Source organism: Zeus faber, assembly GCF_960531495.2.
Source record: "Zeus faber genome assembly, chromosome: 22".
NCBI lineage: Eukaryota > Metazoa > Chordata > Actinopteri > Zeiformes > Zeidae > Zeus > Zeus faber.
This window is the reverse complement of record NC_137209.1, coordinates 11,429,568-11,454,249: the sequence shown is the minus strand read 5'-3', so window position 1 is coordinate 11,454,249 and position 24,682 is coordinate 11,429,568. Positions and strand designations below refer to the sequence as shown.

At 48.4% G+C, this 24,682-nt stretch overlaps 2 protein-coding genes across 5 annotated transcripts in view; one reads left to right on the top strand and one right to left on the bottom strand.

The window, feature by feature from the left end:
• Window positions 1-1,150, top strand: part of mark2b (MAP/microtubule affinity-regulating kinase 2b) — a 48,191-nt gene extending 47,041 nt beyond the window's left edge. For all 4 annotated transcript variants that reach the window (XM_080022904.1, XM_080022905.1, XM_080022906.1 and 1 more), the window contains one exon: window positions 767-1,150. In XM_080022904.1, coding sequence (XP_079879030.1) covers window positions 767-1,122 — 356 coding nt within the window. In that variant the 3' untranslated portion in view covers window positions 1,123-1,150. The remainder of the gene's footprint in view (window positions 1-766) is intronic.
• A 12,200-nt stretch (window positions 1,151-13,350) lies between these two features.
• On the bottom strand, window positions 13,351-24,354 carry rcor2 (REST corepressor 2; the record flags this gene model as incomplete). Its single annotated transcript, XM_080023184.1, is given in 13 exon segments — window positions 13,351-13,722; window positions 15,555-15,716; window positions 16,268-16,335; window positions 16,940-16,997; window positions 17,751-17,828; window positions 17,995-18,234; window positions 18,437-18,503; window positions 20,843-20,967; window positions 21,160-21,374; window positions 21,724-21,804; window positions 22,938-22,994; window positions 24,230-24,299; window positions 24,301-24,354. Coding segments are annotated over 13 exon segments (1,647 nt in total).
• Between the last annotated feature and the right edge of the window lie 328 nt (window positions 24,355-24,682).

The window sequence follows — 24,682 nt, the reverse complement described above, 5'->3', positions numbered from 1 at the left end:
ATCTCCAAAACGGCAGGTCTTGTGGGGTGTTCCCGGTATGCAGTGGTTAGTACCTACCAAAAGTGATCCAAGGAAGGACAACCAGTGAACCGATGGCAGGGTCAAAGTCGCTACTGTAGCACAAATGGCTGATGCTGCTTTGATAGAAAGGAGTCAGAACACACTGCATCACAGCTTGCTGCGTATGGGACCAGTCAGAGTGTCCATGCTGACCCCTGTCCACCGCTGAAAACACCGACAATGGGCACGTGAGCGTCATAACTGGACCATGGAGCAATTAAAGAAGGTGACCTGGTCTGATGAATCATGTTTTCTTCTACATCATGTGGATGGTCGGGGTTAGGGTCCAATCCGGTCGAGCATCTGTGGGATGTGCTGGAACAACAAGCCCGATCCATGGGGGCCCCACCTCGCAACTTCCAGGACTTAAAGGATCTGCTGCCAACGTCTTGTGCCAGATACCGCAGGACACCTTCAGAGGTCTTGTGGAGTCCATGCCTGGATGGGTCAGAGCTGTTTTGGGGGCACAAGGGGGAGCTCCACAATATTAGTGGTTATTAGTGGTGGTTTTAATGTTGTGGCTGATATATATTTTCAGAATCGAAAACTCCAGGAATTCCCCATTTTAACCTGTTTTTGATGATGCCAACGTATTGTTTCTCAATTAGTTGAAATGTGAATACGTACAAATTCAGGGAGCAGGTTAAGCCGGGTCGTTTTCTGACCTGTAAATATTTCATTATTTCCTCCTCCCCCCGCTCTCTAGGCGGCACCGGCACGCCGCCAGCGCCGGGCGTCCCGGCCAAGGACGCGGCGTCCAAGCCGCGCTCGCTGCGCTTCACCTGGTCCATGAAGACCACGTCGTCCATGGAGCCCGGGGAGATGATGCGGGAGATCCGCAAGGTCCTGGACTCCAACAGCTGCGAGTACGAGACGCGCGAGCGCTACATGCTGCTGTGCGTGTCGGGGAACCCGGCGCGCGATGACTTCGTCCAGTGGGAGATGGAGGTGTGCAAGCTGCCGCGCCTCTCGCTCAACGGCGTGCGCTTCAAGCGCATCTCGGGCACCTCCATCGCCTTCAAGAACATCGCCTCCAAGATCGCGAACGAGCTCAAGCTGTGAGCCGACGCCGCAGCTCTCCCCCCCCCCCCCCCCCCCCCCCCCCCCCCCCCCCCGCCAGGGTGGAGTGAGGGGTGGAGGTAGAAGAAGAAGAGATTAGGAGGAGAAAGAACGGAAAGAGGTAGTTTGTAGTGGATGGGGGAGGGGCTGGTGCATGTTGGGGTGGTGTGTGTGTGTGTGTGTGTGAAGGAGGGTGGTGTAGATAAAGTCTGGTTCACGTTCAGAGAGACAGGGGAGTGTGTGTGTGTGTGTGTGTGTGTGTGTGTGTGTGTGTGTGTGTGTGTGTGTGTGTGTGTGTGTGTGTGTGTGTGTGTGTGTGTGTGTGTGAAGGAGGGTGGTGTAGATAAAGTCTGGTTCACGTTCAGAGAGACAGGGGAGTGTGTGTGTGTGTGTGTGTGTGTGTGTGTGTGTGTGTGTGTGTGTGTGTGTGTGTGTGTGTGTGTGTGTGTGAAGGAGGGTGGTGTAGATAAAGTCTGGTTCACGTTCAGAGAGACAGGGGAGTGTGTGTGTGTGTGTGTGTGTGTGTGTGTGTGTGTGAAGGAGGGTGGTGTAGATAAAGTCTGGTTCACGTTCAGAGAGACAGGGGAGTGTGTGTGTGTGTGTGGGGGGGGGGGGGGGGGCGGCAGAGAGAGTGTTCCAACGGTTATCAGAGACTAGAAAACTTCTGTTTTGTTCTTTGTTTTTTTTTTTGTTTTTTTTTTTATATTTTTTTGTTGGTTCCTCACGTTCGTTCTGGAAACCCCCCCCCCCCCTCCCCAAACACCACCCCTCTCCAACACACACACACGCACACACACACACACACTCAGTCTCTCTGTGGGTTTTGCTCTTGAGTGTGGACGGTGCAGTCAGGAGGTGGAGGCTTCACTTCACTTGTTTATTTTTTATTTTTTTTTGTTTTTCTTTTCATTCACGCTCCATCCTCTAGAGTGTGTGTGTTTGTGTGTGTGTGTTGGGGGGAGGGGGTCGTTCAGTGAAGTCCCACGTTCTCAACAGTGTGTTCATGGGGGCGGGGGGGGGGTTGTGTTCCCCTCCACCCTTCCCGACGTTGTGGCGCTTTTGATGGGAGTCTCTCTGACCTCCCCTGTCTCACCCTCCCACCCTCCAGTCAGCCTGTATTTCTGCGGGGGGGGGGGGGGGGCGTTGAACGATGGATGGACAGACAGGCGGAGGGACTGAGGGAGAGGCTTGGACGTTTTCCACAGAACCAGAGACTCCTCCGTGCGGAACGCAGGACTCGGTCAAAGTCGGAGGATTCTCTCTCTCTCACACACACACACACACACACACACACACACACACACACACACACACACACACACGCTTCAGCCAACTTCACCAGTCGACCTCCCCCCTCGCCGCCTCCTCATTTGGACTTTCTTGGGTGGTACATGGACACCCACCCCCTTCCCCCAGACACACACACACACACACACACACATTTCTACAATGGACTTCCACCCTCTTAACACTCCACCTCGACCTACACACACACACGCACGGTTAAAAAACACATAAAAACAAACCCCTTTCTCCTCTGAACTTGGAGCACACATGCCCACGGGGCCGTCAGGCTGCTCGGCTCCGCTCGTCCTCGTCTCCTCGCAGCCTTTCCTGTTTATTTTTGGGGCTTGTCGTCCCCGTCCCCCCCCCCCCCCCCCCCGACGTGATGTCATCGTCTCATCTGGAAGATCCTTTCTACGGAAGGAGCCGCTCTCATCCTTTGCGTCGTTCGCCTGTTTGTCGTGTGCGTGTGCGCGCGCGTGTCTCCTCCTCCCTTATCGCTGGTCGCTTTTTAACGGGGGGTAAATAAATAAAAATCAGTTGTGCACTGGAAACGGGGGTCGGGGTGTTGGGGGGGGGGGGGGGGAAAAAGATGTTCCCTGATGGTTCATGATGTTATCGTTGCCTTTCTCTGGAGTTATAAACAATATCTGTTTTGTTTTGTTTTTTTGGTATTTTTGTCCCCCTCCCCCGCCCTCATCGTCGCCTTCGTTTCACAAACACACGAATGATTCTGAGAACGAACGATGTCGATTGATTTTTATTTTGATTGTTTTTTTGTTTTTTTTCTTTCCCCCTCCCCCGTCGTTCGAATTCTCTTTGTTTTTACATTTTTATGGCTTTTTTTTCGGGTGGCATCGCGCCTTCGTACACAGAATGTCCGCCCCGAATACTTTGAACCGTTGGGTTACGGTCCCCCCCCCCCCCCCCCCCGGCCATCATCACCCACACACTTATTGCGCGCTCTCTCTCTCTCTCTCTCTCTCTCTCGTATCACTTCCTCATGCCATGTCGGTTCCCAAAGATGTTCAACTCTTATCTTTGGAAAAGGTGGGGGGGGGGTATTTAAAAGGTGGGTCGTGCGCTTGGGGTATATAGGGATCACTGGAAAGTATAACAAAAAAAAGAAAAAAAAAGAAAAAGGAAAAAAAAAAAATGAATGGTGAATTTATTCTTTTGTCTTCTACGATGATTTGATAATACTATTTTTGTGTCGTTTAAAGCAAAACTGTCGGTTTGTTCGGATTTGGATTGGGGGGGGTGGGGGGGGGTTATTTTTATTGTTATTTTTTATTTTTTCCGTGGTGGGGGGTCATATCATTGCTGCCTTCCAGTGTAGAGCACCTTTATCGGACACGCGCATGCGCGCGCGCACACACACACACACACACACACACACACATCCCGTCACGTCACAACTTTAACGTTTTTATTCAACAGCCTTACGTCGACCGGTCCAGAGCGGCTTTAAATGGGGGAACGGAGGGGGGGGGGGGGCTCAGAAGGAGGTGGTGGAGAACTGATGGGGCATATTTGGGCGGGGGGGGTTACAAATCCTACCGTGACTCAGCAAAAAAAAAACAAAAAAAAAGAAACATCTCTCGTTTTCCTTCTTTCGTCCCCGGTTTGTCTCCCTCTCAACCTCCCTCCTTCCTCGCCTAAAGTTGACCATTGTATCACGGTGCTGGGTAACGGATTCTAATTATTATTATTATTATTATTATTATTATGGCTGTTGCTGTTATATTATTCTCTATCAGGGCTGATTTTTATTTTTTCCCAATTTTTTTTTTGTTTTGTTTTACATTGCTGTAATTTACATTTGATTTTTAATGTGTTTTGAGCAAACTGTAACTTTAGTGGTGGAAACGGGGCTGGGAGGGGTATGGACTCCTGGAAACAAGTGTATTATTTGTTTTTTTGTTTTTTTTCCTGTGCAAAGATGAAATGAAAAATTACAATGATAGTAATAAAAACAATGACATTAAAAAAAAACAAAAAAAAAACGTTGACACTGTGTGTGTGTGTGTGTGTGTGTGTGTGTGTGTGTGTGTGTGTGTGTGTGTGTGAGAGAGTTTGAACATGGGAACATGGGTCCTCACTTGCAAGTGTGTTTTCAGACCTCACTTTATACCAGTACAAGAGTGTGTGTGTGTGTGTGTGTGTGTGTGTGTGTGTGTGTGTGTGTGTGTGTGTGTGTGTGTGTGTGTGTGTGTGTGTGTGTGTGTGTGTGTGTGTGTGAACATGGGTCCTCACTTGCCAAGTGTGTTTTCAGACCTCACTTTATACCAGTACAAGAGTGTGTGTGTGTGTCTGTGTGTGGCGTTAAAACTGCAGATGAACCCAGCGTTTCCTCCATCCCACGGCCAACATGGATGGCTTGGGAATGGGAGGAGGCGGGGGGTGGGAGATTCATCTTCCACCAGACGTTACGTTGTCTCTACACACCTGCGCAGCCACGTCCTCTGGGTCTTTTCCCACCAAAAACGTACGGTTTGCCCATTTGTCACTGTCGCGACAGATTCTTCCTGTTTCGAAAAGCAAACAGTCCTTTGTCCCATTAACCAGGACAGTGGTTGGAGTATTTATGGAGGATGGTTTGGACAGACGCAACAGCTCTGATTTGTATCTATGTGCTTTTGGCTGGTATTGTTGTTCTGATGAAAAAATATTATTAAAAATAATAATAATAATAATAAAGGCTTTCCCACACAAAGCACAGTTAAAGTCTAGCTGAACATTAACAGCAAAGCACTGTCACTGCAAGGTTTGATGTCAAAGTAAATTGGCTTCTCGCGATCTTTACAATCCCCGATTCTATTCACATAACACATATCTAAAAAAGTTTCATATAGATATGAAGTCAGATCTGAAGGCATGATTGGCTCAGATTGAATTTATTTATTCATTTTTGAAGAGAATAGTACAAAACAACATGGACCCGGATTTAATGTCGTTCAAAATGAAGTTAAAATACATAAAATTCATAAGAGTTGTCCAGGCAACATTTTGAAAGTAAACAATTAAATAAAAACAGTACACACTATTATGTTTTTTTAAAATTCCATTTTCTATTCTTAAAACTCACGGTCCGTTTACGGCCCGACAGCGTGACTTTGTGAATGTTTGGGTTGTGCTACAACCCTGGTTTTACGAACAAACGAGTTTCACGAGTGATTGGACCACTCAAACATCATAGGCCCCCCATCATAGGGGGCCTGTCATACTTCCTCTGACATATTCAGCTCTTGAGCGAGCTGGTGAGTGAGGCCACCGGTAAGAATTCTCGTTCTTCATTCGTGAAAAGCAGGGTTGTAGCCCAACCCAAAGGTTTTGCTACCTTTTAAACTCGAGTTCTCTCTGTGCCATGTTGTGTGACCTCCATCCTGACTAACCGCGAGATCAGAACCGATGTGTCCTATGCAAGCCCCCAAAGGCAGAGACATAGACCGCCGGGCCTGGGCAGTCCTCTCCAAAGACCAACTGGCAGATGTGACCTCAAACCCATATTTCAGCATATACAGTAGGAACCCTTTCATAGGGTGCTGAGGTAAATGACATTACCACCCACCGCCTCGCTCGTGGGTGGGGACTCCGCATACAGCTGAGCTTGTATCACCTGACCATAACCACTCCTAACCTCATAGAATTACTCTGTACGCCGGCTAGCACCTGGCGGCTGTCAAAACAGCCTGCGCCAATGCTGACGCCATGATGTCGAATCTGGTGAGCGCGGGTGGGGTAGACCGAGAGGCAGCGCCAGCTTTCACTGTCCGGCGAGAGAGTGCTATCTTTGGACGGGGGTTTCCCCAGTTGACTTGAGATCCATAAGCTGGTCAGACTGGTGTACGGAGCGCGTGCGCGCCACATGGACCAGCGGTGCCCATGCAGGGCACAGAGTGTACAGCCTCTTGTCCTCCTCTGACCCAAAGGGAGGAGGAGAAAACGAAGAGAGATCCATCGTGGTCGATCCGAATCCCGCTTTTTACGTTCTTGGGTTGGAAAGCAGGACTGGGTTTCAAAATAACCCCCTGATTATCCCTTGAGAACACCAAGCGGGACTGGTGAACGGACAGCGCGGCCGGGTTTCCCACTCCTTTCGCCGGGGCAAGTGCCAGAAGGAGTGCTGACTTCAACGATAAAAACTTCAATCCCACCTCCTGGAGAGGTTCGGACGGGGGTTTCGTTAAAGCATTGAACACTAAAACCAAATCCCATTTCGGAGTCAACGACCTGGATGCCAAAGTGTGACTGCCTGGTGGCTTGCCATCTGCTCCATGATGACAGGCCAATATTGGTAGGTAGGTAGGTACATCTTGAGGTGGACGGTACCAAGCCTTTTACATGCAGGCCTTGCAGGAAACTTAGTATGACCCCCAATATTACAGCGTAATGGATCATCTACACGCGCCACACAACAGCGCTCAAAGGCTCTGGCCATTTCGATGTGTAAAGTGCCCTAAGTGCCCCTTAACCTTCATCTAATAGCCGGTCCCACTTAGGGGCCAGGCAACCAGTTTCCACTTGTGGGGAGCAGGATGGAAGAATTTCCCCGCTGCCTGGGTCAGGAGGTCCGGCCGGAGCGGGAGCGCCCGTGGCATACCCACAATGAGGGACCTCAGGTCCACAAATCAAGTCTGTGTCGGCCACCAAGGTGCCGCCAGAACCCGTTCCACCCTGTCCTCCCTTACCTTGTCCAGCACCTGCTGCAACATTGGGAGGGGAGGGAATGCACACAAACGAGCCTCCGTTAAATACGGCCCCCGGACGGCACGGAGGGAGCCGCGGGGTTCGGGGCCCGGCCGCCTGATCCCCCAGCTTCGCCGCAGCTCGCTCCAAGAGGCGCCGCAGCCTCCGGGTGGTAAGTCCCCCTGGGACGGTTTGTGAGTCGCGCCGTGCGCCACGCCACCTGGCTCTTCTCCTTCCCCCTCCTCCTCCTCCTCCACCTCGTGCACGACCTAGACAGCGGACGCACAATGGGTGAGAATCCCTGCGGGTCCTGTGCTGCAGCCCACACGCGTCTTCAAGTCGGCAGCCGACATAATAATTCCTTATTTTTTTTCTCGATTTTCCGAAAGGAGGGCTTGCTTCCAAGGACGTATGACAGACAGTGACCCAGTATATATACTGGGGGTCGGGCCATGTGATGGGTGTCCGAGTGGCCCAATCACAGCCTGCCAGGGCCAAGTTGAGGCTTGGTTGGTTTAAAGGGTCTTTCAGCTTCATTCAGTGGAGCTGTCTGCAGACAGCTTAAGGCGTAGAAAGAACTTGAGTTTGAAATGGAGGAAAACTTAAGTGGTATTTTCAACGTGTACTTACGTCCAAGAGTTTGCCATTTGATTATTGACACACATCATGAACGTCGCCTTTGCCTTCTTCATCCCTCTATGCCAGTGGCATGCATGGAGTGTGGGGGGGCTCTAGAGTGCCCTTATGATCAGGGTCACATTATAAAGTTCCCTCGAAGATGTCCCTACGATAGAGAAGCCCGCAATGTTTTGAGTCTAGCCCAAGTCGTATTTAGTCAGAAAGGTGTGTTCCTTTTAATAGAACGATAGTTAGCTTGCCGTAGCTCAAGTTCTATGGTCGTAGGCGAAGACCCCTGGCTTCATCCTTATTGGCTTCCCCCGCGCGCAGGCATGCCTTCCGGAAGGTTTGAATGTAGCCATGTGACCTGCCACTATAAAAGGGCCGTGCACTTGCCGCTCTGCTCCCCAGGGATCTTCAGCAACCCCAGGAAGACAGCAGGGCAAGAAGAGCTGGAGAGCTTCCCCTCTGATCGTTAAACTTCAGTTAGAGTAACTAGCATTTTAATTGTGCTGCTAGTGAATTGTTTTAAATTGTAGTCAACCAATTCGATTGGATTTCGTTTTATCCACTTTGAGTGTTTGTGAGTGTGTAATAGTATAGTATTGTTTTTTACATCAAATTGGATATTTAGCTAATGGAATATTGCATGAAATGCCATTGTGGATAATAGCTGTTATATATGAATATTTAAAGACCACTAAAGTTACTGTAAAAAAAATCCTGCCGCCACCCACTGTCGAAGATTTACCCCCACTCCGGAACCAGGCAGATGTCTACCAACAAAAAATGAGGGTCCGTCATGCGGCATTCAAAGCCTCAGAAGGCCACAACAAGGGCCCCACAAGGGACCCTCCCTTCAGCAATGTCAAAATGAGCTGATTACCTGTGCAGAACATCTCTCCGCCCTCCACCTACGCTGTAGCCATATTCCGACAGGCTAAACCAACATTGATCCCAGACAACACACCGGTGCGCGCCCGGTCATCACCTCCGGCGACCGGGTGTCCTTGAACGTCCGCAAGAGAAAGTGGGATGAGCCCCACGGACAGGGTCCCTCTCTGGTAACTGTTTTTACTCCCACAGCTGTGAAAGCCTGAGGAAGGGAAAAAAAAATAAAAACCCGTCACCCGCTGCACGCCCTACTCCATAAGCCAACCGATCCATCACCACCATCCAAGGCGGCCGGAGAGAGACAGCAAAGGAAATTACTCAGAGAGACTCTACAGCCGAAGCTGAGTAAACACACACACACACACACACACACACACACACACCAGTTAGCGCTGATACATCTGAATGACAACAGCAATCCGATTTATTCATATCTGAATAAATACCATCCTGCCCACCAATTTGACTGGCACTTGCCCACAAGTTGCTAAAGTGCAGTGACCGTTACAAGAATAGTGCCTTTGGATGAGATGTGCATGTGGTGAAGATACAGTACCCTCTAGAGCCCCGCTGCAGAGACCACCATTCCTCGCCCTGTTGCTTCTTCGTCTGGTTATCGTTTTCCCTTGGCACGCCATCTGGGTTTTCCTCACGGAGGTATTTTCGGGCCGGGTTTTTCTGATGCACACAGACCTGGCAACCCTGGCCGACGGGATCCCCGCCCACTCAGTGTGGGCAGGGGATCGGTGTGGTAGTTTTTCTTTCCAGTGAACAGGTAACACAGACAGAGCAGCAAAACATTTAAAACGATATCTCAAAAGACAATGCCAAGAATATTGTGTTCTATTTTGCTACATTTGCTTCACTACATGGACTCATTTTTAAATTCTTACATCCTCTTGTGCTCATATGCAGCGCAATACACCACACCAGGAAGCCTGTTGGTTTTAATTTTAGATGTGTTGATTTTTGGTTGTAATTTTGGTTTGTTTTTGGTTGTTGTTTTTGTGTTTGTGTACTGCATCTCAATATGTGGATGTTCCATCCCAAGCTTCGGTCAAATTTCTGTCCCTCTCTCTCCCTCCCTCCCCTCTCTCTTTCTGCAAGTCGGCAACTCGGTAACTTTCGGTCTCGATATTGTACTCTAGGTCGTCCTCAGACGAGCCTTCCATCGTTGTTTCCAGTCATCCCGGTTCTCCATACATCTGGCCAGCTCGTTGGTGCTTTGTGCTCCCGCATCATTCTTGAGTACATCCACATATGTTAAAGTGGGACGTCCTCGTGGCCGGTGCCCCTGTGTTGGCTCCCACAGGACCAGTTTGCTGGCTGGCAGCTCCTGGTGTCTTTGGCAGTGTCCTGCTAGTCTCATTCTCCTTGCAGCAATCTTCTCGCTCACCCTTGGTATTCCCTCGTGCAGAATTCTGTTGGTTACATGTGTACTCTTGCTGATGTTAAGCACTACACGCAACATCCCGGTGTAGCACCCGTCCAGGGACTTCTCTAGGGTTGGCTTCAGGGACCAGCATTCACTGCCATAGAGGGGAACGGACTCTACTGTCGCATGGAAGGAGCTGAGTTTGTTTTGGCGGGGGAGGTTGGAGTTCCATACACCTCCATGCAGGCGCCTTCCTCACTTTCAGATCTTGCTCAGTTGAGTTGACCCATGAACCCAGGTACTTGAAGTCGTCGACTTCCTCCAGCACAGTTCCTCCTGCTGTAGTCAGAGGTTGATGTTCTGGTGGAACGTTACAGGTGATGACCTCAGTTTTCTTGGCGTTTAGCCTCAGGCCTACTTTGGCGCACTCCGGCTCCACCCTTTTCAGTAGTTCTTGTTCCACATTATTGGAGAGCAGACTGATGTCATCCGCATAATCAAGGTCTGTGAGGACCACTGCGGGATGTCGTCTTGACCTCCTTGGTGTTAGCGTGAAGCCAAGTTCCTGCTCTCGCCCGCTGATTGCCTCCCTGCGTAATCGAGGACGAAGATGAAGAGGAAGGGGGCTAGTGTGTCCCCTTGCATAACGCCAGCCAGGATGTCAAACTCCTCGCTGTTGCCATCTGGGGTCATCAGCTTGGCCCTTGTTCCTGCGTACATGGTCTCTATTGCTCGGAGTAGGTTGGGAGGAATTCCATACGCCTTAAGGATTTTCACCTCATTCTGTGTCGTCTCAGGGTTCAAACCTTGGTATCAGACCAGAGTGCACCTTTGCTGTACCCGTTGTAATAAATCTACGTGAGTACTATACTAACTTTATTGACTTAGTTTGTTCTTTCCTCAGTCGTATAGGCAGTAAATTACAGGCCGCCAAACGCTATGGAACGAAACCGTGCTAAATGGGGACACGTTCTCCGTGAGTGTCCCCCCTCCCCACCCGCCGACTCTCCGCTGGTTTGTCACACAGACCTGGCAACCCTGGTCGACGGGATCCCCGCCCACTCAGTGGTATGGTGAGTCAAAACAACAACAAAAAAAGTGTGGTCGTTTTTCTTTCCAGTGAACAGGTAACGCAGACACAGAACAAAAATTTGTAAAACTATTTCTCAAAAGACATAAGAGAGACGTTATGTTTTCCCCACATGACATAACATGGATGCATTTATATGAGAACACGAGCATAACTCATGGTAAATTATGGTCATTTTGACGCTTCCTCTCTGATAAAGACGTCTTTCTCTCGACACATTCACCTCCCTTGCACGCTTGGAAGATGGAACCATGTTACTTCCATTTGAGCTGTATGCCTTCGCAAAATAACTGTCACAGTAAAATCACATACTGTAACGTATTTATTCAATAATTTAATGCTATTTCAGAAGGTAGCATGGACGCCACAACCAGTGCAGATGTGTGCTATGCAAAACAACTTTATTCTGAACAAGTATAAAGATCATCCTCAACATCCTCAAGGTTTCCAGAGGTTGGTTTGGAAAAGAAAATATCAAAACTTAATTTGGTGATTTTTTTTTTTTTTTCCTAAAAAGAAAAAAAAAAAAAAAAAAAAAAAAAGACAACAAAGAAACACAACACAAGCAGTTTCAGAACCCACATTGTAAACAACTCACATATGGTACCAACATTTTGAAGTAGTTTTTTTGGAGGAGGAGGAAACAATTCGATCGAAGCGGTGACTTTTCAAAGAGCGGTTCAAAAGTCGAGTCGCGTTAAAGCCGAACTTGAGCGATGGAAATCCACGGTGAAGGGAAAGAAACGGCCTGAGATCCCATGGGCTCCACATCCGACCGCCAGTAGCGAGCAAAGGTTTGGAGACATTCACGACGTGGATGGTGTTTCTCCCGCGGGGGGGGGGGGGGGGGGGGGGGCGCTGGCTCGGGGAGGGGGAACCAACGAGGTTGGGTCGCGGTGTGTTACAAGGTGGGTGCTCAGTCACAATCTACACTACGTTACCAACACTAGCTCTCTACACCAGGGCTCCACCTGGAAGGGAACAAAAAACATCTCTCCGGTTAACACCAGGAACACATCCCCTCTGGCCGGGCGACCAGAGGGCGAGGGGGAGAGAGAGGGAGAGAGAGAGAGAGAGAAAGGTGAGCGTACTCCCGCCATCTTATTTCTCATCTCATTTTAGCATTTTGTCCGTGTCCTATGCAGCTGAAGAAAACCTGAACACACACAAAAAAAAAAAAAAAAAAAAAAAATCGATGGAACAAAACTTTCGAAAGCCAGGGCTTTAAATGAAAAGCTTCCTTCGCCATGCCCGACCCCCGCCAATACGTTATGCGTTGTTGTTTTTTTGTTTGTTTTTTTCAGTGCGTCCGCTTCATCTTTGGGGAGACCGGGCTTCCGATCTCCACAGGTCTTCCTGTACACCTGTACGTTTCGGCCCCTTTCCCTTTGATTTTTTTCCGTGGGAGGTTTGGTTCAGACGTGGGGGAATTCAAACGTCCTCTCCCCCCATCGGCGGTCTCTTTAGTTTTTCCTGAGAGCTCCACGTGGATTCTGACAACTTCATACCTGCCAAGTAGGACGTGTGTGTGTGTGTGTGTGTGTGAGAGAGAGATGCCACACTCCCCATGTTCCAGATGTTCAGCCGTTACCATGGAGACAGGCTGTGTCTGTATGCAGGTGGCATGGGTATTGGCAGAGGTTCAGGGATGATGTATGTGTGGGTGGGGGGCTGTCAGTTGTCATGGCATTCTTCATCCAGTGTTTCCAGAACAGTGTGTGTGTGTGTGTGTGTGTGTGTGTGTGTGTGTGCGTGTGTGTTACAGGTAGTGTTGGTTCTCAAGTCTCATTTCCTGCGTGTGTAGGGAGCTACAGTGCTGGAGGTAGGTGCCGCAGAAGGTAGGTAGTACAGTAGAAAGGGCTTTTTTGCGGCACAACCGGCTGTGGCCAGATTTTAAAAGCCGACGGGAATACGGTTCATCCTGCGACTTGAACACCCGTGGGGGGGGGGGGGGTTAAGGAGCGAGGAATTAAGAAAATAAGAGAGCTAGGGGTGAGGGAGAGAGGACCTTGAAAGCGAGGGATTAAAGATGGGGGAGAAAGGGAGCAAGTGTTAAGGAGGGACTTGGAGAGTGTTGTTAAATGTGAAAAGGAAGTAGTGACCAGAGAATCAGAAAGGACGGTGTGTGTGTGTGTGTGTGTGTGTGTGTGTGGGGGTGTGGGGGTGTGCACTTGTATGCATGCTCAATCTTCATACCCCTTTGTGTGTGTATGTGTGTGTGTATGTGTGTGTGTGTGTGTGTGTGTGTGTGTGTGTGTCATGTGTGTTTCCAGTGGGTGTGTCAGTAGGCGCTGGGTTGCTCCACCTTCAGCCCCACCAGCGAGGGGGGCATCTGAGTGGCAGTGGAGATGGCAGAGGAGTTGGGAGGGGAAGAGCCGTTACTGCCCCCCGGGGCCCTGAGGCCGGAGGCGGCCCCATGGCCAGAGGAGGAGACGGCGGGCCGGATGAGCGGCGGCGGGGGGTGGTTGTGGGGCGTGCGGTTCTGCAGCGGGCGCGTCTGGAGTGGCGGCGGCTGGCGGAGGAGGCTGGGCGGGGCGGAGGGCGGTGCCGGACGGAGGAGGGGCGGCGGCTGGGAGAGGGAGGGCGGGGTCTGGGCAGAGGACAGCGGGGAGGAGCTGCCGCCAGAGTCCAGGGGAGAGTCCTCCATCTTGACCTGGACGGTGAGAGGAAATATCAGGAGTCAGAAAATCACTATTATCATCATTATTATTATTATTATTATTATTACTACACACCTCATTCATTGAGATTCATTGTTTTTTGTCTGAATCAATGTTGACAAGGCAGAATTATGAGGACTGAAAAATTCTTTTTACAAATAGAGTTTTTGACACAATATAGTGAGTTGTACCATAGCAGCATGGGAAAAGGCACTTGTCAGGCTCTCAAATTCACAGGGAGGCAAAACAAGGGGAAAAGAAATGGGCGACATATGTAGATGTAAACGTTCATTCACTTAAAACTTGAACTACAGATGCCCAGAAAATCGGCCAGAAAATCCAGAAAATCACATTAAATAAAAGATATAAATTATTTAGCATTTCATTGAGTGAAATCAGTATTTCATCCCCTACCAACCATAAAGAATTCTGGCTCCCACAGATTAGTCCTCTCGCTTTAAGAAAGTACTCCCAATCTCAACTCGTTACCTGTATAAAAGACACCTGTCTTAACTCGTTACCTGTATAATAGACATCTGTCTCAACGTGTTACCTGTATAAAAGACACCTGTCCACAGAATCAATCACTCCAACCTCTCCATCATGGGCAAGACCAAAGAGCTGTGTAAGGTCATCAGGGACAAGATTGTAGACCTGCACAAGGCCGGAATGGGCTACAAGACCATTGGCAAGAAGCTGGGTGAGGGGACAACCGTTGGCGTGATTATTCGAAGATGGAAGAAACACAAAATGACCGTCTATCTCCCTCGGTCTGGGGCTCCACGGAAGATCTCACCTCGTGGGGTATCAATGGTCATGAGAAAGGGGAGGGATCAGCCCAGAATCAGACAGGCAGAGCTTTTTAATGATCTCAAGGCAGCTGGGACCACAGTCACCAAGAAAACCATTGGTAACACACTACGCTGTAATGGATTTAAATCCTGCAGCGCCCGTAAGGTCCCCCTGCTCAAGAAGGGACATGTACAAGCCCGTCTGAAGTTTGCCAGTGAACACCTGAATGATTCAGAGAATGCTTGGGAGAAGGTGATGTGGTCAGATGAGACCAAAATCGAGCTCTTTGGTATCAATGTGACTCGCCGTGTTTGGAGGAAGAGGAATTCTGACCAAGAACACCATCCCCACCGTCAAGCATGGAGGTGGAAGCATTATGCTTTGGGGGTGTTTCTCTGCCAAGGGGAAAGGTCGACTTCACCGCCTCGAGGGAAGATGGATGGGGCCATGTACCGTGAAATCCTGGGTGACAACCTCCTTCTCTCAGCCAGGACACTAAAAATGGGTGGTGGTGGTACAATGACCCAAAACATACAGCCAAGGCAACAAAGGAGTGGCTCAAGAAGAAGCACATTAAGGTCATGGAGTGGCCTGGCCAGTCTCTGGACCTTAATCCTACAGAAAAACTGTGGAGGGAGCTGAAGCTTGGAGTTGCCAAGCGACAGCCTCCAAACCTTAAAGATTTGGAGATGATCTGCAAAGAGGAGTGGTCCAACTTTCCTCCTGAGATGTGTGCAAACCTAGTAATCAACTACAAGAAACGTCTGACCTCTGTACTTGCCAACAAGGGTTTCTCCACCAAGTACTAAGTCATGTTTTGATAGGGGATCAAATACTTATTTCAATCTATGAAATGCAAAATAATGTACATCTTTTATTTAATGTGATTTTCTGGATTTTCTTTGATATTCTGTCTCTCACTGTTATAATAAAAGTACCACTAAAATTATAGACCGTTCATTTCTTTGTCAGTGGGCAAAACTTACGAAATCAGTGAGGGATCAAATAATTATTTCCTCCACTGTGTAAATACCTCATCCTCTTCGGCTCCGCCCTCCGCCGCCCCGCCCATCTCCTCGCCGCCCCTGCGGGGGTCCCGCTGGTCCCGGGCGGTGGCCACCTGCTTCGCGGCCCACTCCCGCAGCACCTCGTCCAGGTTGAAGCGACGCCGGTAACTCACAAAGAACGAACTCATCTGGAACACACGAGACACATTTCCAGGACACGCGCGCATATACCGCCTCTTTCGTTCAAGGATGTGTGACAGCATATTTCTCGCTAATGTAACCAATTTTAAACTCCCTGCACCAAGGTCACTCGCTCCGACCAGACTGTCTAGAGCGCCATTTTATGTAGCCGCGGGGAAATAAGCTGATCAACGTGCGTGTGTTAAGGTAGTTTGCCGTTTTTCAATCCCTGGCCTTATCAAAATATTGGTTCCCAATGCTTCTCAAGGTGCTTGAATGCAGTCCAACGGGGCAAACATTTAAGCCGACATATAGTCCGACCGTCTAGTCTGAAAAATGGTCACAAGAACTTTTTATCCACTGCTTTATTGACTGTGTTGCACTTCATGCCAATGCAAGAGAAAGGAAACAGAAAGTCACACTGCTTCCTCCTGGCAACCTATTGTAGTACTGCGGCAATTGCAAAAAAACTTGAATGGACAAAAAATAAATTAAGTAAAAATCGAAAAAGGAGGTCTCTGGGAAGGACCGCGGCTGTGGAGGAAGAGGAAGGTCTCACCTGCGCTGTCGTTTTGGTCCCGATCACCTCGGCAATGGCTCCAAAATCTTTACCGTAGTGACGAATGGCTGGAGACGCAAGGAGGAGGAGAGGAGGAACAAAATGGCTTCATTGCATGTCAACACTATCAAAGCGGTCGACCGCCGTGGGAAATTGCTCCTTTAACAGTTTCAGAGTATGATATTTCCATCTCCTCTCGTCTTGTGTTCTCAATTACGGCTCAAGCCGAGGCTTGTAGCACGACTCTTGATCAAAAAGAGCCGAGCGCACGACTCGTCCGCCACCAATCGTCGAGTCGGTGAAAATGTCGTGACTGATTTGACGGAGTCGCCCATAAAGAGCCTCCAGAAAGAGCCAAACTTATCATCACTATTGATCAGCTGATTCCACTCATTATTTGGACAAGGGGGAATATCACACGTTCCGATGACGGCATTTCCTTCTGGGGTTTTTCCCAAGCACTTCAGCACAAAAGGGGCTGTTTTCAAGGTATTCCAGTACTTCAATTTCCAAGGACGCAATTCCAGCATCTCAAGGATCTGGTGAGAACGCTGCCATCGTGAGTCCAAAACACAACTTTTTTTCTAAATTAGATGACGTTGAAACCCCATTGATTGCAGTGGTGTTTGGGTGTGGGTGGCGGTTGTAGGGCGATCGAAGGCCCTCGCTCACCCTGCACGGCCAAGAGCTGCTCCTCCGTGGTCCAGCGCGAGTTCATCTTGGGAACGGGCTGAGAGAGAGAGAGAGAGAGAGAGAGAGATTAAGACTAAGACTAATCTCAAGTCCCGCGAGGGGGAAAGGCAGTGTCCAATGGGAGCGCAGGGAAGGACAAAGAAGTGAATGGATCAAAAAAAGCGGCTGAGGGGAACAGACTGATGAGACCAGAGAGAGATCAGAGACGACCGAGACCAGAGAGAGAGAGAGATAAGCAGGGTGGTGGAGCGGGGAGCAGGACAGGTCCTCCGCTTCCCTCCATATTAATCCATGTACGGCAACTCACTTTTTACCGGCAGCTGCTGTGCTTGGTGTGTGCAGAAGATTTTCCATTGCTTTTACAATCCATAAAGTGTGTCAAAAACATAACTCTGACTAAAGTACGAAACACCCTAAACTAAAGTGTTTCCCCGACCTATTCTGATTGGAACCGATGAACTAGGGCAGCCGAGCAATTTTGATCTTGCAACACAACAGCTAGTTTCCATGATTTATTTTGCACGTGTCGTGGCACAGCGGTTGAAAAAACACTGCTCTAGTGCAATGTCGGTTATCAATTATTGATTAAAAAAAAACCACTATTATTAAAAATGATTCTTCCAACTGTGACCAAAGTAACAACTGGTTAATGGGAGGGGCCATGGATGTGGACCTGTTCCACAAAAGTTCCATATTGAGTTTGAAACAACAGGTAGAACGATAAGAAAAAGAAAAGAAAGCATGACGTAGAGCGAGAGGATAGAAGAAAAAAAAAAATGAAATAAAATACCTCGGCCGGCCTGCAGGAGTCTATTCCCTCAGTCAGACTGTGCTTCAAACTGCTGTTGTTCTGTTTGATGCTCTGCACCTGAGGTGGGGGAGGGGAGGTGGGGGAGGCAGAAAGATAAAGGGGGAGTGAGCGAAGAGAAAAAAAAAAAAAAAAAAAAGAGGCCGCTTTTTGTCTTTTTATTTATTTATTTTAGCTTTATTAGCAAACGAGCACCATCACGTGTTTGTGTGTCCCTTATAGGCACCTGTCTCTTGAGGGACACCAGGTGTGTGTCCAGCTGTCGTATGGACATCACGCCGGAGTCGTGGGAGGCCGACAGCGCCATGATGTCGCCCTGCTCCAGGTACATGCCCTTGGGGGGGCGGCGGCGGGCCCTCAGCGGGTGGTGTCGGTACTGGGCCCCCATGCTCTCCTTCTTTATGAGGCCAGAACGGCCCGGGACACCCTTGTCGGGGGCCGCGCTGCCGGCGTTCTGCTTCGCCGCCTGGGTAAAGTGGGAAGGACCGTTGCATCACGGGCGCACACATCGAATGGGAGAGCGTTTTTAACCTGGATAGGAAATGGTCCACTTCGTCAACGTTGTCGGTGCAATTATCTCATCAAATAATTATTTCATCAACTAATTATTTTATCAAATGATTAGTCGTCAGTGCAATTACCAGGAGGCTCTCCAATGGGCCGCTCACCTCTTTCTTGGCGTTGACCTCGAAATCGCTGTCGCTGCCGGGGTCTCCCTCCTCAATCTCATCGTTGCTGAAGGAAAAAAACAAAACAAAAAAACAACCCGAAATGAAGGCAAAGTTCTAAAGTCCGGGCCTCATTATCTGTTCAGTGTATTACGACCGATTACGCTACAAGTCCCAGAATTCCATTCCAATTTTGACAAAATAATCTCACGGATTGCCACTTTAAGATGAATGTTGTCATTGGGTGAAAAATGTGTTTTGAATCTGCAGACTTTTTTCCTCCGCCTTGTGTTTGAGGTCTCTTAAACGCTCTTAGTTACAACCGTGCACTATTTCAATAAATGGACTACATTTAAACAGCCTATTCACACACCAACGGCAGTCACCCTAGGCAAGATTTTTGATGGTGCCCCCTTATGACCCATCATACATGCTTTCGATGCACCACTAGTAATTTTCTTGGCTATGAGGTCAAAACTTTGCGCCTATATTACCAAAGCGCAACTATAAATATTGTAATATTTTAATTCAACCTTTATTTATCCAGACAGGTCAATAACTTGAAAATGTGTGCAGACTATAAAAAGCTACATAAGTAAATTACAAGAAAAATCGGACAGAAATATTACACAAAGTTTTGAAGAAAAAAAAAAAAGATCTAATGAACAGAAAACAAGGTGAACAAGGGTTAAGAAAAAAAAAAAAAAAAGCCTGCCTTTAGGTACAATCTGGTGTGTGCCTATAAGCGCTTATCGTTGGAAAGTATTTGCAAAATTAATCCCAGAATTCATGTCAGGATAATTACATAATCTTAAAAAAAAATAAAACATTCTACACACTTTGTTTTGCAAATAAATGTAGTTTGTCATCATTCTACTGAAATATAATGCTGATTGTTAACCACGCTGACTTAGTGGCAATACTTTTGGAACTAATTGTATAAAACCATCAGTGTTCTCACATCCTTCATACATCCTTGCAAAAAACGACATGAATTTTCACCACATGACTCCAAAGGCTGTATTTGTAATTCAAAGGAATCAATCATTCTAGGATGATTGGGGTGGTTTTGTAGGGGAGTGCATCTGCATAGCAAATAAAAATATCAATATCTTAATTCTTGACACACTTAGGCTTCAACCTGTAAACTGTCAACTGTGACAGGAAGGTTTCTTTTCCCTTCATTTATAAAAATAAATATTACTGTTATAAACCATTACAAACCCAAACAATTCAAATAAATGGTGGAAAAAATATTCGTAAAAAGAAACATGTCTGGGGTCTGGGCAGGTCCAGGATGTAAGCAAAAGTGTGTGCACACCTCGATACCGTTTCTGTCGCTACGCCGCAAATCGGCGGCAGAACCACTTTACGGTAATATTCCACGCCACGGTGCTTTACGTTATCTGCACCTGGGAGCGATGGAAAACAAACACGGGGGGAACTTGGCACTTGGGGACATTACTCATTGGGTGGATTATTCCAACGTTTGCCTGTCTGCTACCGCGCCACGACAACGCAAGGTGAACGAGTCGGGAGCACAAAATCTAGGCCCTGATGAGCAGAATCTAAATGCCCATGTCTCCCACGGTCCTTGGAAATTGGGAACGGGTCCTTGACGCCCACCCAACCCTGCCAAGAACCCTTAACGCGTAGTAAATAATGTCATATCGGAGAAGACTTCTCTTGTTGAGTCGTAATGGAAAATGAGAGCGGTGCAAGTTTTCCTTTTGTATCAAGCAGAATAAAAACAAAAGTTGTAGCGTGACGTGTTTGAGTTCATTTACCTTACTTGACATCGCACGTCCTCCGATGGGACTATTGCGCACGCGCACATCGCGATGACGATGCTGAAACGATATATCGTGCAGCCCTACTTCACACTTGAGTTTCGAGCAGTTTCCACAACAACAACAACAACAATAACAACAACTAACATGCTGGGGCACAGTACCATTATAGTATGTGCTAATTGCACAGTTGTACGCTAAATATAGATTCATTTTTTACATAAAATAAAAAAAATATAAAAAAAAAAAATATTTAAAAACAGATTTTTAAATAAAAATACATATCAGGGAAAACACAAGGTTGAAGTTATACGCCGCCTAGAGCAGCTTGTGTCCCTGGCATTTGCCTGTGCAACGGGGCCGGCCCTGCAGCCCTGCAGGGAGACAACCAGCTCGCCGGGAGCTCAGAGAGGTACGGTGCCTTGCTCACAGGAAATTAGCCAGGAGGAGCCGAGGATCGAACCGCCAACCCTGCAGTCGCCTGACGACGACCGCTGGAGCTACCGCCGCCTATTTTTTCTTTCCCCATCTCTGCCATGTCCCGTGCACCTCCCCTTGGCTCCATTACCTCCCTCTCTCCTGCCATCTCTCCCCCCCTGTTGGCGCGTCTACCAACCTGTCGTCCTTCTCCCTCTTGTTCACCAGCCTCTTGGCCTGTCTGTCCATCACGGACGTCCTGGTCCTTGTCTTCTTCCAGCTGTAGTAGTACTTCACCAGGCTGGAGATGAGCTTCTCTGGAAGCTGCACACGCACACACACACACACACACACACACACACACACACACACACACACACACACACACACACACACACACACACACACACACACAGACACACAGACACACACACACACACACACGATAAACCAAAAAAAACAAAACAAAAAGAAACAGACCGCACACACACCCAACCTTTCCAACGTGTCTCTCACCATCTGCTGGATGCGGTGGAAGCTCTTGCCGTGGAAGCTAAAGGCCTGTTCGAACAGCACCTTGTCCTCCACCGTCCACTCCTCGGGGAAGGGGGTGAAGTTGGCCAGGTCGGCCAGGGAGCGCTCCACGTCGTGCTTGTGCCACAGCAGCATGCCCAGCGCCTGCTCCATGTTGTAGCCATGCTTCTCTTTGGCCATCAGGATGTACTCATCCACTGAGGGGGAGAGGGGGTGTATGATATGCAGAGTGGTGGAAAGGAAAGGAAGTGGGGGGGGGGAACCACAGAACAAAAAAAAGCGTGGAGTCGTTTTAGCTCGGACCACTGAGCAAAGACTAGATGTGTATGTGCCTTTGTTTTACTATACTTGTGAGGACCGTGCTATTTTCTTTGGCTTGGAAGTGCGCCAGTAACATGGGTCCTCACTACCTAGGCGTATTTACTGTGACCTAACTTTGATACCAGTAGAATGTGTGTGTGTGTGTGTGTGTGTGTGTGTGTGTGTGTGTGTGTGTGTGTGTGTAAGTGTGTAAGTGTGTGTGTGTGTGTGTGTGTAGGAGCTTACACATGGCATCAGAGATCTGGCTGTTGGGACACCAGACCAGCACGCTTCTCTGGTCCTTCTCATTGTAGCGGGCTGGACTGTCTGGTGATACACAGACATAATGTGCATGATGGGCGTGAGATCCCAATTATTACATAATGATCTGATCGCAATTATTAGAGCAGATTGAGTTTTTTTCGGGGGGTAAAATCGTTAAAAATCCACAATCGTGTTTCTACCCAAACTTGAGGGCAGGTGTCCCAAACTACAGGCCCACATCTGGCCGTAATTGAATGCGGCCCGCCACATGTTGCAAAATTATTTTTAAATCACAAAGCTTAATTAATCCACATAATTTATATTTACATCAATCACAACAATTTCTCTATTTTTATACGTATTATTAGGGAAATTGATGAATGCAGAGTAAAAAATGAAAAAAAAGAAAACATGGGACAGTTTGTTTTTCCCTTCATGTCATGGCAGTAGAGCAGAGTTTGAGGCCCCTGCTTAAAGGGGCAACTGACAGCTTTTGCGCCGCTGTCGCAAGAGACGCCCGGATCACTTTACTATTCAAGGCTATTCAAGGCTTGATGTTCTATCTGGAGTAGACTGCTCCACCGTCCACCATTTCTGCACATTGGTTGACGCACTTCCTGCGATGCATTGCCGCAAATCCACCGTTTTCCCGGGAGTTTGTACTCGGCGGCATTCTGGATGCATAGTGATATGGAGGCTGGTGTCGTTATTCTATAGCTATCACACTGTGATCAACATTAACTTCATAATGATAAGTAAATGCAAAAAAGTTATCTATCGATCCTTTAATGGGCATTTAATACCAATAATAGAAATGTCGCCAATAAATAGAATGTGACTGAGGTGTGATTCCATCAGTTGGGTTGAGGAAAATTAACCGGCTATTCAAATTCTTTATATTTTAATCTTTAATGCCATAACACAGCGCTTCGTCAAATTGATAGCCATTTATTAAAGTATTATAAGTTTTATTAAAAATAAATAAATAAAATTATTATCCCCAATTATTTGTTTGGCAATTCGTCGACTAAAACTTAATGGTGACAGCTCGAGCCACTTTTTTTTCTCTCTCTCTCTCTCTCTCTCTCTCTCTCTCTCTCTCTCTCTCTCTCTCTCTCTCTCTCTCTCTCTCTCTCTCTCTCTCTCTCTCTCTCTCTCTCTCTCTCTCTCTCTCTCTCTCTCTCTCTCTCTCTCACCTGGTTTGAACTCGGGGATCTGGGCCTGGTAGTCGCTGCCCACTCTGATCATACTGTCTGTGGAAAGAAAAGCAGGATTGAAGTCTGATATTCTATATATTGGTAGGGTTGTAACGACACCGCTGGCACCATTTCATTACAGTCTCAGTCGGCAGAACCTTCAATCGCAATCAGTAACTTTGGTCAAAGCGGTTGTTTTTTGGGGTGTTTTAGTACCCCAACCTGTCAAAAGCAAGGTACCTACATAACGAGCCTCAGTTGAAATTGTACCGTTTCAATATTTTTGCAAGGAATATTCGGAAGAAGAGTGTAAGTGATAGTTGGGAGTGTTGGAAAATGGGTGTAGGGGAGAAAATGGAGGACGGTGACGGAGAGGAAAAAGTCAGTGAGGGAATTTTCGGCAAAAAGAGAAGGACGGATGGGACCGGACAAAAAAAAATGGAGCAAAGGCAGATTGGCAGACGTGAAGCAGCTAGTGCTAGCTGCCAAGTGGTGGAGACGGAGGGGGGAGAGAGAGAGAGACAGAGAGAGAGGAGAGTTAGACAGGGAAAGGCACGTTGGTGGTGGGTAAACGGGTGACGGAGGGACCGACAACGGACAGATTGGAGGGCGGTGGGTTGGAGGAGAGAAGAAGCAGCTGGCGGAGGAAAGGAGGAGGATAGCGAGAGGGGGCGTTAGAGGAAGGAGGGATGGATGGATATCTGGGAGATGAAGGAGGGTTCAGCAAGGACAACATGGTCGTTTTGTGGCAGGACGTGTCATGTCCGGCGACGACTTCTGCTGACTGTACCAGCGGCTCATCTTAGTGGACTGATTGTACCTGGGGGGCGGCTCACCGGGGTTGGATAGTACATGAACTGTATGAATGTTGGGATGCTGAGAGCGCTCCGTAGGCTCTCAGCCGAGTTGGCCGGCAGAGCGAGGGTTAAAGGACACCAAAGGATGCGATGTGGGCTCAGGAGTGAACGGAGGAAGGGCAGGAGGGGTCCACGTGGGCATGCGGATGAGAGGACGAGAGGGAAGAGCGGGAGTAGGAGTAGGGGCTCGGTAGACACCAGAGGAACTACTGGAGCTGACAGGGCGGTGTAATGGCCGCCTGGAGGAGACTGCGCTGCCTTATGGCGAGCGCGCGTCACATGATCCGTCCCCGCAACAGAAGGGACAAGTCACGAGGTGAAGGTCAAGGGCGGGGAGTCGGGGAATGAATCGAGACGAGTGAATCGGTAGGGGAGATCATCATAATGAAACATGGTGTGTGCGTGTGTCTGTGTGTGTGTGACGGCTGCATATACCGTGCGCATGCTCGTCATCGCTGCTCTCCTCCTCGGAGTGCGGCTGGCTGTTGCCATTGGTTACGGTCTTGGGCTCGGCTTCTGGACAGGACCCCGGCCCCCGAGCGCTCCATCACGGAGGGCATGGCTGGAACCACCGCGCACACGCACACACACGCACAGACACACACATTACCTCTGCTCCCTGTCGGCAGGGTAACATCTTGGACCATCACACGTGCAAACTGTTGTGTCCATTTATTCTATCTATCAAGTCTTGTTTTGTTTTAAAACCTTAATTCTTAAACTACATGGGAAAATCGTCTTTTCATCCCCTCAGAGAGCATGTTTCACCTGCCACAGCATACATAATCATATCCATTCCATAACCCTACATATAGCTACCATCGTCACACTTAAAGCGCACAGTGTGCAATCGATTGTAAATTTTGACAACTTGTACATGTTAACCAA